The sequence below is a fragment of the Rhinopithecus roxellana genome, chromosome 20, assembly GCF_007565055.1.
Source record: "Rhinopithecus roxellana isolate Shanxi Qingling chromosome 20, ASM756505v1, whole genome shotgun sequence".
Lineage (NCBI taxonomy): Eukaryota > Metazoa > Chordata > Mammalia > Primates > Cercopithecidae > Rhinopithecus > Rhinopithecus roxellana.
The window spans coordinates 65644955-65659676 of NC_044568.1; the positions used below are offsets into that span (position 1 = coordinate 65644955).

A 14722-nucleotide genomic window follows, 5' to 3' on the forward strand; every position below is an offset into this window, starting at 1 on the left:
CTGCTCCTGGCCACTGTGGATTTTCTGGAGATGGATCCCTAGATGTGAAACTTCTCTAGCAAAAGGATGCAGAATTTGCAGGTTGTCACTATATATTGCCAGATTTTCCTTAACCAGGACTGGCTGTTCATTTCCTTGGCATTACTGTGTATTATTATTTTTCTTTGCCATTATTAAAACAAAAATGCAATATGATAGTTTTATTGGACTAGCAAAGCTGAATTTCTTACATGTGTTTTGGCCACTGCAATCACAGGTTTTGCTTTAAAAAATTTATATCTTAACTTACATATAGTTAAAAAAAGTTTGCTTTTTGGTGTATAATTCCACGAGTGTTGATTAATACTTAGAGTTGTATATCCACCACTACAGTCAAGATACCAAGTAGTTTCATCACCCCCAAAATTCCCTCAGGCTGTCCCATTGTATTTATATTTATGTTTTAGAAGGAACAGTCCATATCTTTTAGAAATATAAAGTCTGAAATACATGAAATGGATAAAATGATATGAAGTCTGATATTGTTCCCCCAAATAACAGATGAAACAAGATTGGCCACGAGATGGTTATTGTTGAAGCTGAGTGGTGGGGCTTTAGAATGCATTATACTAGTCTTCACACTTTTGTGTAGGTTTGACATTTTTCTTAATTAAAAACATTTTAAGTTTTTTGTTATTTTTTCAAAGTGGTTTGGGTTGTTGATTTGTTACTGTCCTCTTCGCTCCTCAATCCTTTTCTGCCATACTTCTTAGTTTTTTCTGTCATGAATTTCACGTATCCCTAACAAATGCCAGTTTGCCTTTTTCTTTTTGTTTTTTAGTTTTGAGACAAGGTCTTGCTCTGTCACCTAGGCTGGAGTGCAGTGGCACAATCACGGCTTACTGCAGCCTCAACCTCTGGTCCAAGCCATCCTCCCACCTTAGACTCCCAAGCAGCTGGAACTCCAGGAGCACACCACCATGCCTGGCTAATCATTTCTAATTTTTGTAGACTTGGAGTTTCATCATGTTGCCCAGGTTGGTCTCAAACACCTGGACTCAAGCAATCTGCCTGCCTTGGTGTCCCAAGGTGCTGGGATTACATGCATGAGCCACTACACCCAGCCTGGTTTGCCTATTTGTTTTTTGTTATGTTGCATTGTCAAAACCACTAGGCACCTTGGATTGACACCCAGGGACCTCAGCGTCCCTAACTTCTGCAACTCCAGAGGTTCTTCCTGTCCCACACATACCTTTCCTGGCTGGCTGATGAAGATGTTTTGAAGCACTGATAAAATAATTGAAATCATCCAGCTGGTGGCTTGGTCTTTGCTCAATTCCAAGCTATAAAGTGCTGTAAAAAAGGCTGAAGCCAGGCTAGTGAGACCTAGGAGGAGCCAGCAGACTGCAGTCAACCATTTGGACAGGCCATTAGAGATGAACTTTTTTCCTTCTTCTGAGCTTAGGATGGCAAAACTGGTGACTTCTCTGAAGCACAAAAGTTGAAGGAATAATCTCATATGCATCAGCTGAGAGAGAGGATGAGGAAGATTACAGGGGATAAAGAAGGCTTGGTGTGGTGCATTACCTGGATGGCTCTTGCTCTGTGGGAAGAATGTGTGTTTCCAAGAGTTCCTGGAGTTTTTGAAGTTGGCTGGCTGCATCTAGGAAGTCACAGGGCTGGTGACCCTGGGTGAGACCCAGCGTGCCTAAGTGAGATTTCAGCCTCTGCAGAACTCTACGCAGGTAACAGCAGAAATGATGGTGGTTTTCAGGAACAACTGAAAATATATTTCAAGTTGACACTCTCACAAGTGGATTTTTTTTTTTTTTTTTAATCAGTGCTGACCAGGTTGGCCTCGAACGTGTAGCCTCGCCTCCCCGAGTGCCAGGGCAACCAGCCTGAGTCAGGGCAGCTCCCATCACAAGTGGATTTCAATAAGGAGCAATTAGTGGTAGAGACGAATAATTCATTAATTGATTTGAGGCTGTATTTTCCCACTAGTAAAGATTGGACTGTACCCAACCCCTTGCAGTACTACCATCTTCTCTGAGGAGGTCGGTGAATTTGTAGCAATTGTAAAATTCTAAGCTTTGATCTAAAGACTTTTAAAACCTCTTTACTGAGTTCTTCACCAGAATGGCAGTACATGTGACCTATACTAGTAAGTGCCCAGGAGACTCAAACCGTATTTGAGAATCCATAAATTCCATAATCTCACCATCTCATAAAAGAAAAAGGATGACAAGTTTCAACAGTCTTCGACAAAGCAGATAGGATATGTGGGTCTAATACAGAAAACATTTTTTGTTTTTTTTTTTGAGATGGAGTCTTGCTCTGTCGCCCAGGCTGAGTGTAGTGGCACAATATTGGTTCATTGCAACCTCCACCTCCCGGGTTCAACTGATTCTCCTGCCTCAGCCTCTCTAGTAGCTGGGATTATAGGCATGTGCCACCACCCTCTGCTAATTTTTGTATTTACAGTAGAGACAGGGTTTCATCACATCATCAGGCTGGTTTTGAACTCCTGACCTCAGGTGATTGCACGCCTCGGCCTCCCAAAATGCTGTGATTACAGGTGTGAGCCACCCTGCCCAACCTGTGATTTTTTCTTTTTTTCCCCGAGACGGAGTCTGACTATGTTGCCCAGGCTGGAGTGCAGTGGCGCGATGTCAGCTCACTGCAACCTCTGCCTCCCGGGTTCAAGCAATTCTCCTGCCTCAGCCTCCCCAGTAGCTGGGATTACAGGTGCCCACCACCACGCCCAGCTCATTTTTGTATTTTCAGTAGAGACAGGGTTTCGCCATGTTGGCCAGGCTGGCCCTGATCTCCTGACTTCAGGTAATCCGCCCACCTTGGCCTCTCAAAGTGCTGGGATTCAGGCGTGAGCCACCGTGCCTGGCTTGTGTTTTTTACTTAATCCTGTACTTTGTATCACCAGATAGAGACAGATTGTCTAGAAATCATCAAGGGGAACAAAGCTATCAACTCTATATTAGAAGCTTAAGGAAATTAAAACAACCAGAAGGTTGTATCAGGCCTGTCGGTTATGAATGAGTAAGAAAGTAAGAGACATGCAAGGGAGTGGGAGGCAGATGGAAGATTGTTACTGAAATCTACTGAAGTTTACCACGTGCCAAGTGGCGCTCTGTCTGCTGATGACAGCTTTGACCCTCCAAGTGAGACGATATGAGGCTGGATAAAAGTTTCACCAGCTTAGTAATGTCACAAGAACTCCATGGCGGCTGCTCACACTTGGAGAGTAGGTATGTATTTCTCCTGAGCAGGAATCTCACAGTTTCCTTTAATTCCTGAATGTAGGACCAAGATGAGAAAAATCACCCTGTTTTTCATTAACCCAGGATTTGTAGCAATTACAGGTGGTAAGGCCGTTTCCTTTAGTCAGAAGGGGATTTGCTTAGCATGAAGAACCACAATTTTTCATGTTCCTTGAATTTTTCAGAAAGCAGTCACCTCACAGCTCATGGTAGCTTCAATACCAGTTTTATGAGAGAATACAGAATGAAAATAGAGACAATTTGATCAAACATCAAAGACTAAAGCAAGGCCAGAGTAGTGCCCATGCACTCCCATTTAGTTCTCAGTTCTCAGAATACTTAACCATCAAGAGTAAAAGCTAAGCGTGTGGTTGATCACAGTTCAGGGGATAGGAACTGGGAAAAATGTATTACAGGTTAACAGGACCCTGACAGCCTCCCATGAGATTATTCCCATTGTTCTCTTCCACTGCGTAGGGAAGGGGAGCATGTAATTTTTTTTTTTTTTTTGAGACAGAGTCTTGCTCTGTCGCCAGGCTGGAGTGCAGTGGCGCGATCTCGGCTCACTGCAACCTCTGCCTCCTGGGTTCAAGCAATTCTCCTGGCTCAGCCTCCCAGGTAGCTGGGACTACAGGCTCATGCCACCACACCCGGCTAATTTTTTTTTTTTTAATCTTTTTAGTAGAGACGGAGTTTCACCGTGTTAGCCAGGATGGTCTCGATCTCCTGACCTTGTGATCTGCCCACCTCGGCCTCCCAAAGTGCTGAGATTACAGGTGTGAGCTACCATGCCCGGCCGGGAGCATATAACTTATCTGTAAAATTTGATACTGGCTAGGTGTGGCGGCTCACGCCTGTAATCCCAGCACTTTGGGAGGCCAAGATGGGAGGATGGCTTGAGCCCAAGGGTTTGAGACCAGCCTGGACAACATGGTGAAACCCTGTCTCTACAAAAAAAAAAAAAAAAAAAAAAAAAACATGACACCAGACATGGTGTCACATGCCTGTAGTTCCAGCTACTTGGGAGGCTGAGGTGGGAGGATCACTTGACCCTGGGAGTTTGAGGCTGCCACAGTGAGCTGAAGTTGCACCACTGCATTCTCCAGCCTGTGCAACAGAGCCAGATCCTATCTCAAAACAAATAAGCAAGCAATAAAATAAAATATAAAATAAAATTTGATATCAAACTTACCTCAACTACCATTGTGGCAGAGAGAGGCTCAACAGAAGCATCTGAGAGGCAGGAGGCCTGGACGGGAGGAAAGAGGGGCAGAGTCTCCTGTGGCTCAATCAACGGGAAGAGCCGCCCAATGACAAGATTGATGGGGAAGAGGATGACAGCAGTGTGGATGCTGATCAGCAGCTCAGACCAGGCCACAGCAAATGGACCCACTGAAAGAAAAGCATGACGTCAACTTTTATCGTCAACAATTAACATAATCGCAAAGTCATTCCTCTCCTAGGTTTAACTATTCACTGAGGAAGTTAACTACATTTATCTCGGGATAAAATTATCATGGCAGTAAAGACCATGTTGTGTTCCTAACACTGCTTCATTTGTTAATGAATGAGAACACCGAGAACATTTGTTCGAGTATTCTAATGTCAGGGCAGTGGAAGAAAAATGAAGGCACAATGTATTAGTCTGTTTTCACATTGCTATAAAGAACTACCTGAGGCTGGGTAATTTATAAAGAAAAGAGGTTTAATGGACTCACAGTTCTTCACGGCTGGGGAGGCCTCAGGAAACTTACAATCATGGCGGAAGGTGAAGAGGAAGCAAGACACCTTACATGGCATTACAAAGCACTACAAAGCACCTTACGTGGCATTACACTTTACATGCCTTACAAAGCAAGGCAGCTTGCACAGCGGCAGAAGAGTGACAGGGGAACTGCCACACACTGTTTTTATCGCCCCGAGATGGAGTTTTTCTTTGTCACCCATGCTGGAGTGCAGTGGCGCAATGTTGGCTCACTGCAACCTCTGCCTCCGTGGTTCAGTTCAAGCAATTAAACCATCAGATCTCATGAGAACTCACTCACTATCATGGGAAAAGCATGGGAGAAACTGCCCCCATGATCCAGTCACCTCCCAGCATAATCCCTCCCCCAATACAGGGGGATTACACGTGGACGTGAGATTTGGGTGGGGACACAGAGCCAAACCATATCACACAACATGATTCTGTTTCTAACCCTGAAAGTAAGGAGAATGGAGTACAGTAAAAGTATTACATAGTAGGCTAGGCATGGTGACTCATGCTTGTAATCCCAGCATTTCAGGAGGCTGAGGCAGGAGGATCACTTGAGGCCAGGAGTTCCAGACCAAGCCTGGGTAACAGAGTGAGACCCTGTCCAAAAAAAAAAAAAAAAAAAAAAAAAAAGGATTGCTTACTACAAACAACACACATCAGGGCTTATCCGTACATTGCTCATCTCTCTTGGCAGTGGTGCTGTTTATCTTCCAGAACATAACATTGATGACCATGTTGCAGAGTAGCAGTGTCATGCAGCAAGACAGCCGTTGGACCCTTGTAAACTGGTTCCAGGGATGCCGAGTTGCAACTGAAAGCCACAGATAATCCTGGGTGAACTTTTCTACAATCATGGAGGAAAACAGATGTCTGAAAAGAGAAATTAGAAGAGGAAATACATGAGATTTTCTTCTGGAAGTGCACCAGTTTAAGACGTGATTTGCCCAGCAACAAGCAACATAACAACTCCCAAGCCTCTATTCAACACCTCTGTGAATAAACTTTCAGATACTGTAATTCTTTTATTTAAATTCTTTTACCACCACACAAATGTGTCCATGTAAGATTCTTTTGTTATTTTAGGATAAAAGGCTGTTGAGGATAATTTATACGGTATGCGAGTTTAGAATTAAAAATGGTTGTTTTAGCTTTATAAGAGTTTTGATAAATTTTACTCTTCAAAAGTTTACATTAAACTACTGCTCAAAATAGTTTGGTAAATTCATACACTGAGCACTTTCTCTACTCCAAATATGGAGGCACTATAAATAATATCTAAAAAGAAAAAACCAAAAAGATTTTGCTGGGCTTAAACACAAAATAAACCTTTCTGAGGAAGAGAAGCAGAATGAGAGAACAAGGTGGTGAGAGTGAGGTAGAAGCCACAGGATTACTGAGCTCCTGATGTGGAAGAAGGTAGTACAAAAGTGGGAGCTTGACTTTTGTAGGGTAACTGAAACTCAAAATGTTTCACTGGGTGCAGGAAAGGGCGGGACAAAACCAACTTCACTGCTAGAAGCTAGGGTTGAGGCTGCAGCTCATGAAAGGATACGTCAGAACAAAACCACCTCTGTAGGGCTACACATTTATAGCAAGGAGGTGAGGAAAAAAAGGACAGCTTCATGACCGGCAACTGAGTCAAGAGATCCAAGACTCATGACAAGATCTGCAATACTCCTAGTTTCATTAATTTCACTGAAAAATAGGAGCTCCAAAGTTCCATATAATGAAGCCCAGTTCTAGACCAGAGATGTGAAAAGTTGGAACGAAAACAGTAGCAAAACCAGTCAGAGATGGTGTTTGTGGTGGAAGGGGTGGGAGGGATGTGTGTGTGTGGAGGTGCAGTGGTAGGGAGAGGAGTGGGAGGGAGAGGGAAAATAATAATCCAGCCCAAAAGAAATTAATGTAATGGGACCCAGAAGGCAGAGGTTGCAGTGAGCCAAGATCGCACCACTGCACTCTAGCCTGGGCTACAGAGAGAGACTCCATCTAAAAAACGAACAAAAAAAAGTGGTGTATATAAACATACACACACAAAGGAATATCATTTAGTTTAGTTTTTTGTTTGTTTTTGAGACAGGGTCTTGCTGGGTCACCCAGGTTGGAGTGGAGTGCAGTGGTGAGATCTTAGCTCACTGCAACCTCCATCCCCCTAACTCAAGTGATCCTCCCACCTCAGCCTCCCAAGTAGCTGGGACCACAGGTACACACCACCACATCTAATAGGGTTTATCTGTATCCCCACCCAAATCTCATCTTGAATTGTAGTTCCCCAAATCCTCTCCTCTGTCATGGGAGGAACCAGGTGGAGGTAACGGAATCATGGGGTTGGTTTCCCCCATCCTGTTCTTGTGATAGTGAGCGAGTTCTCACAAGACCTGATGGTTTTGTAAGGTGTTCCCTACTTCACTGGGCACTCATTCTCCTTGCTGCTACCATGTGAAGAAGGATGTGTTTACTTCCCCTTCTGCCATGATTGTAAGTTTCCTGAGGCCTCCCAAGCCATGCTGAACTGTGAGTGAATTAAACATCTTTCCTTTACAAATTACCCAGTCTTAGGTATGTCTCCATAGCAGCATGAGAATGTACTAAATATAACACCTGGCTAATTTTGGCTAATTTTTGTAGCGATGGGGTTTTGCCACGTTGCCCAGGCTGGTCCTGAACTCCTGAGCTCAAGTGATCCACCTGTCTCAACCTTCCAAAGTGCTAGGATTCCAAGTGTGAGCCACTGCACCTGGCCCATCACTTAGCTTTAAAAAGGCAGTTTTTTTTTTTTTTGAGATAGAGTTTCACTCTTGTCGCCTAGGCTGGAGTACAATGGCGTGATCTTGGCTCACTGCAACCTTCACCTCCCAAGTTCAAGCAATGCTCCTGTGTCAGCCACCCAAGTAGCTGGGATTACAGGCACCCACAACCATGCCTGGCTAATTTTTGTATTTTTAGTAGAGATGGAGTTTCACCATGTTGGCCAAGCTGGTCTCAAACTCCTGACCTCTGGTGATCCACCTGTCCTGGCCTCCCAAAGTGCTGAGATGACGGGTGTGAGCCATAATGCACCCGGCCCAAAAAGGAAAGAAATTCTTGCACGTACTACAACATGAATCAACCTTGAGGACATATGATAAATGAAATAAGGTAGTCACAGAAAGACAAATACTGTATGGTTCTGCTTACATGAGGAATGTGAAGTAATGAAATGTACAGAAAAGGAATAGTTGCCAAGGGTTGGAAGGCGGAGGAAACAGGAAGTTGTTCAACAGGTGTAGAGTTTCAGTTCTGCAAGGTGAAAAAGTTTTGGAGCTCTGTTGCACAATGTGAATACATATACTACTACTGAACTGAGTGCTTAAAAATGTTAAGATGGTAAATGTTATGGTTTTTGCCATAACTTTAAAAATTGTAAAAATAGTGGAAACATGGCCGGGCGTCGTGGCTCAAGCCTGTAATCCCAGCACTTTGGGAGGCCGAGACGGGCGGATCACGAGGTCAGGAGATCGAGACCATCCTGGCTAACACGGTGAAACCCCGTCTCTACTAAAAAAAAATACAAAAAACTAGCCGGGCAAGGTGGCGGGTACCTGTAGTCCCAGCTACTCGGGAGACTGAGGCAGGAGAATAGTGTGAACCCGGGAGGCAGAGCTTGCAGTGAGCTGAGATCTGGTCACTGCACTCCAGCCTGGGTGACAGAGCGAGACTCCGTCTCAAAAAAAAAAAATAAAATAAAATAAAAAAATAAAATTGTGTAAACATAAACATAAATAAATATATAGCTTGCAACTTTTCTGCCTTAAAAAATAACTACATGCAGCAGTGATTATGAATCTATGTTATGGACACACAACACATGAAGATGTAATTTGTATGACAACAGTAGCACAAAGGAGCAGGAAGGGAACTGAGCTATAAGAGTGAAATTTTTGTATACTACTGAAATTAAGTTGATAGTAATCCAGCTAGGTTGTCATAAATTAGAATTTTAATTATAATCCCCAGGAGGCATAAAGAAAAAATTTAAAAAGATATAGTAAAAGATATGACAAACGAATATGGTAGACTGGAAAATATCCATTTAACAGAGAGAAGGCAGTGATGCCCACTGGGAGATTCTATGCTAGTAGGTGTGGGTAACTGTTGAACTCCATTTGTGATGGAGATAAAACAAAAAAAAGGCAGTGATAAAGAAACAGAGGAACAAAAAAGATACGATACATTCAGAAAACAAATAGCAACATGGCAGATACAAGCCTCACCTTATTAGTAATTATATCAAATGTAAATAGGTTAAACTCACAAATTAAAAGATAGAGATTGGCAGAATGGACCAAAAAATGCCTAATCCAACTGTATTCTGTCAACAAGAGACATAATTTAGATATGAAAACACAAATGAACTGAAATTAAAAGGATGGGCAGGTAGTGGTAGCTCATGTCTGTAATCTCAGCACTTTGGGAGGCCAAGGTGGGAGGATCATTTGAGGGCAGGAGTTTGAGACCAGCCTGGCAAACATGATGAAACCCCATCTCTAATAAAAACACAAAAACTAGCCAGGCACGGTGGCACGTGCCTGTAGTCCTAGCTACTCGGGAGGCTAAGGCAGGAGAATTGCTTGAACCCGGGAGGTTGCAGTGAGCCAAGATCACGCCACTGGACTAAAAAGATGGAAAAAGGTATTCCATGTAAACAGCAATCAAAAAAGGGCTGGAGTGGCTATACTAATATAAGACAAAATATATTTCAAGACAAGAATTATTACTAGAGATAAAGGACATTTTATTAAAGGGTCAGTCTATTAAGAAGATAAATTCGCCTGTGCTCATTGTCTTCTTACAAGTCAAATGGAAGTGTTGCCAGCCAGCCATATAGCTGTCACAGCGTTTCTACTTAGGAACTGCTCCACAGGCAGAAGACAATGTATTAAAATCTTCAAAGTGTTAAGGGAAAAAATAACAAAAAATTTCTAGCCCGTTAAATAGCTAACTATGAGTCAAGAGTAAAGATGGACACACACTTCTCATTAGAACTATTAAAAGAGCTACTTCAACAAGAAGAAAAAAGCCCAGAGTAACAATAAGAAATACAGAAAACTGGCTGGACGCGTAGTTCACGCCTGTAATCCCAGCACTTTGGGAGGCTGAGGTGAGCAGATCACCCTGAGGTCAGGAGTTCGAGACCAGCCTGGCCAACATGGTGAAACCCATCTGTACTAAAAATACAAAAACTAGCCAGGCGTGGTGGTGGGTACCTGTAATCCAGCTACTCAGGAGGCTGAGGCAGGATAATTGCTTGAATCCAGGAGGTGGAGGTTGCAGTGAGACAAGATCATGTCACTGTACTCCAGCCTGGGTGACACAGTGAGACTCCATCTCAAAAAAAAAAAAAAAAAAACAAAAAAAAAAAACAAAAAAAAAAACCGCGCACGGTGGCCCATGCCTGTAATCTTAGCACTTTGGGAGGGTGAGGCGTGCAGACTGCCTGAGAGCAGGAGTTTGAGACTAGCCTGGGCAACAGAATGAAACCCCATCTCTACTAAAATACAAAAAATTAGCCAGGCGTGGCAGCGTATGCCTGTTATCGCAGCTACTTGGGAGGCTGAGAAAGGAGAATTGCTTGAACCTGGGAGGCGGAGGTTGTAGTAAGCTGAGACTGTGCCACTGTACTCCAGCCTGGGTGACAGAGCAAGACTCCCATCTCCAAAAAAAAAAAAAAAAAAAAAAAAAACAGGCCACAAAAAGAATACAGAAAACTAGGCTGGGTGTGGTGGCCCTCACCTGTAATCCCAGCACTTTGGGAGGCCAAGGCGGGTGTATCACCTGAGGTCAGGAGTTTAAGACCAGCCTGACCAACACGGAGAAACCCCATCTCTACTAAAAATACAAAATTAGCTGGGCGTGGTGGTGCATGTCTCTAATCTCAGCTACTTGGGAGGCTGAGGCAGGAGTATCACTTGAACCCAGGAGGCGGAGGTTGTGGTGAGCTGAGATAGCCCCATTATACTCCAGCCTGGGCAATAAGAGCGAAACTCCGTCTCAAAAACCAACCAACCAAACAAACAAAAAACAAAGAATACAGAAAACTAAAATAAACAGAGAAATTACTATATTATTAATATATTTAACTATGAATTATGAAAGGAAAAGCCTTTTTTGTGCATCTAAAAACATAATGGTAAAACCAAACCACTAGAGAGTAATTTAAAACATGGGAATTAGGAGAGAGGTTACTCAAGAATGGTTAAAGAATTGCTAATTCTTTTTTTTTCTTTTTTTTTGAGATGGAGTCTCGCTATGTCGCCCAGGCTGGAGTGCAGTGGCCGGATCTCAGCTCACTGCAAGCTCCGCCTCCCGGGTTCATGCCATTCTCCTGCCTCAGCCTCCCAAGTAGCTGGGACTACAGGCGCCTGCCACCTCACCTGGCTAGTTTTTTTTGTATTTTTTAGTAGAGACGGGGTTTCACCATGTTAACCAGGATGGTCTCGATCTCCTGACCTTGTGATCCGCCCGTCTCCACCTCCCAAAGTACTGGGATTACGGGCTTGAGCCACTGTGCCCGGCCTAGCATTGCTAATTCTTTGTCATGTTCCGGCAGAAGAAACATTCTTAGAAAATTAATATAGAGAAAAAGCGTGTTACAAATTAAAAGTAACCAATAAAAAGAGTTAGAAAAGGAAAAGGAGGAACAGAAGCAGGAAGTGGAAAAAGAAGAGGAGAAAGAGCAAAAAATACAATGCATAGTTTCTAAATCAGCAAAGATTAAAAAATGCAAGAAGTGGTCAGGCATGGTGGCTCACACCTGTAATCCTAGCACTTTGGGAGACCAAGACATGCAGATCACTAGAGCCCAGGAATTCAAGACTAGCCTGGGCAACACGGTGAGACCCTGTTTCTACAAAAAGTAGTTTTAAAATTAGCCAGGCATGGTGGCACACACCTGTAGTCCCAGCTACTCAGGAAGCTGAGGTGGGAGGATCACCTGAGGCCAGCGAGGTTGAGACTGCAGTGAGCTGTGATCATGCCACAGCACTCCAGCTTGGGTGACAGAGCAAGACCTCATCTCAAAAAACAACCAACAAGAGGCAACAAACCTTAAAAAACCCACAAAACCTGTCAATTTGACAATGTGGAAAGTAAAGAGAATGGATTATAACAAATAATGCAAAATAATATGGTAAAGTAAGTCCAAATGGATCAGTAATCATAATTAATGTAAACATAGTAAAGTCATGTATCAAAAGACATTATTAGATCTGGTTTTGTAAATATCCAGTTATATGTTGCTTGCAAGACATAACTCTAAGCAAAACCATAAAAAAGGCTGAAAGTAAAAAGATAAGAACACACAATAGAAGTAGTATCAGTATGTCAACTTTCTTTAGTTAATATAAAATGGAATTTAAGATACAAAGTGTCAACAGGATCAAAGGGAGATCTATATAATAATAATAAAAAAAACCCAATGTCTCCAGAAGAAATAACATGCACTTAAATGCTCCTAATAAATATCCAATAGACACATAAAATATGTCTGTATGGTAAAAACTTATGTAACTGAAGGAGAATTAAACTCAGTCATTCCTCTATTGGAAACAGAGATTAAACAGATAAAAAATCACATTTCAACAACAAAAATGTTTGAATAAATATACCTATATATGTTTTAAAAATACTAGAACTTTGGATGCAATGGTGTATGCCTGTAATCCTAGCTACTCAGGAAGCTGAGGTGGGAGGACTGCTTGAGCCTAGGTATTTGGGACCAGCTTGGGCAACATAGTGATACCCTATCTCAAAAATCAAAACAAAACAAAACAAACCTAGAACTGCATCGGGTCCAGGGAGGGGAAATAGTATTCACTACTCCTTAAGTTTTCATAAAGGAGAGAAAATTTCTGCCAGTTTATTCCTATACGCAAGCAACACACAATTTAAAATATATATTTGTTTTGGAGACAGGAACTCTTTTTTTTTTTTCCCACTTCTTGCTTGCTGAGAGTCCCTGATTTTGTTTCAAGACTTACTTGTTTTGAGATGGAATCTTTGCTCCTTTGCACAGGCTGGAGTGCAGTGGCACGATCTCAGCTTATTGCAGCCTCGACCTCCTGGGTTCAAGTGATTTTCGTGCTTCAGTCTCCCCAGTAGCTGGGACTATAGGCGTGCACCACTGCGCATGGCTAATTTTTGTATTTTTGGTAGATAAGGGGTTTCACCATGTTGGCCAGGCTGAGCTCGAACTCCTGACCTCAGGTGATCTGCCCACCTCAGCCTCCCAAAGTGTTGGGATTACAGGAGTGAGTCACCGTACCCAGCCCTTCCCCTTGAATCTGATTTTCAAAGTTAGGACATAAAAGGCTGAAGCCCCTACTTAGTTCTGTTGAACTGCCCATTCTGGAGGGAGACAGCCACCCTATGAAAAAGGCCACTCTCCTGAGGCTGGAGCCATGCGTAGGTGCTTTGTTGACAGCCACAGATAAGCTCTCAGTTGACAGCCAGCGCCCCCTGCTGACCCTGTGAGCGAATCATTTTTGGAAATCTAACAGGAGCTTACAGACCCAGCCAGGATGAAAGAGCCTGAGGGAAAACTCACCAGCCTTACTGAATTTCTGACCCACAAAACCAGGAGAAAAGTAAAATGGTTGTTTTAATCCACTCAGTTTTGGGAGCAATTTGTTATGCAGCAATTGTCATTGGAGCAGATCTTAATAAAGAAATAGACATTTCTTGCTGTTCTGGACATCCTAACTACTCAGTCACACAAGATCGGGATAGGAGTCAGGTCTCAGAAGAAACAGCTCCATGTTTTTTGCCTTTAGGCATTTTCATGTAAGGACATGGTGTTTGTTGGTTGGTTTTGTTGTTGTTTTGAGACAGGGTCTCTCTCTGTCGCTGAGGCTGGAGCGCAGTGGCTCTATCTTGGCTCACTGCAACTTCCGCTTCCGGGTTCAAGCCACTCTTCTGACTCAGCCTCCCAAGTAGCTGGGACTACAGTCTCATGCTACCATGTCTGGCTAATTTTCGTACTTTCGGTAGAGATGGGGTTTTGCTATGTTGGCCAGGCTGGTCTCCAACTCCTGGCCTCAAGTGATTTGCCCACCTCGGCCTCCCAAAGTGCTGGGATTACAGGTGTGAGCCACCATGCCCAGCCAGGACATGACGTTTGGGCCTCTTGCAATCATCTTGTTCCCATGAGGAAAAATGACATCTTGTTCCCATGAGGAAAAAGCCGAGAGCCCTAATATTGAACCAGAAAGCTGAAGATAAGAAGAATGTCAGATAGCAGAGGTATATTCTCCTAGGCATATTCTCATCTTTAGCATTCAGGAGACATAGAAAGATACATGGATACCTAGAAAGATGCAGAAGTCGATACGCACATTATACTGTTCTGGTCTGTCTGTGAATTTACCAGTACCACATTGCTTGAATTATTTTGGTTTACTTGTATCTTTGTATTTTTTGAGATGGAGTTTCACTCCGTCGCCCAGTGGCAATCTCAGCTCACTGCAACCTCCACCTCCCAGGTTCAAGCAATTCTCCTGCCTCAGCCTCCTGAGTAGCTGGGATCACAGGTGCACACCACCACGCCTAGCTAATTGTTGTATTTTTAGTAGAGACAGGGTTTTGCCGTACTGGCTAGGCTGGTCTTGAACTCCTGACCTCAAGTGATCTGCCTGCCTTGGCCTCCCAAAGTGCATGGATTGCAGGTGTGAGC

The 14722-nt window shown here is 43.2% G+C and overlaps 1 protein-coding gene across 1 annotated transcript in view; it reads right to left on the minus strand.

Moving 5' to 3' along the window:
* Positions 1 to 14722, minus strand: part of PKD1L3 (polycystin 1 like 3, transient receptor potential channel interacting) — an 88119-nt gene that overhangs the window by 27237 nt on the left and 46160 nt on the right. The window contains 5 exon segments of the mRNA XM_010354081.2: positions 1232 to 1466; positions 1567 to 1759; positions 3110 to 3290; positions 4450 to 4649; positions 5687 to 5883. Of these exon segments, the coding sequence (XP_010352383.1) occupies positions 1232 to 1466; positions 1567 to 1759; positions 3110 to 3290; positions 4450 to 4649; positions 5687 to 5883 (1006 nt within the window).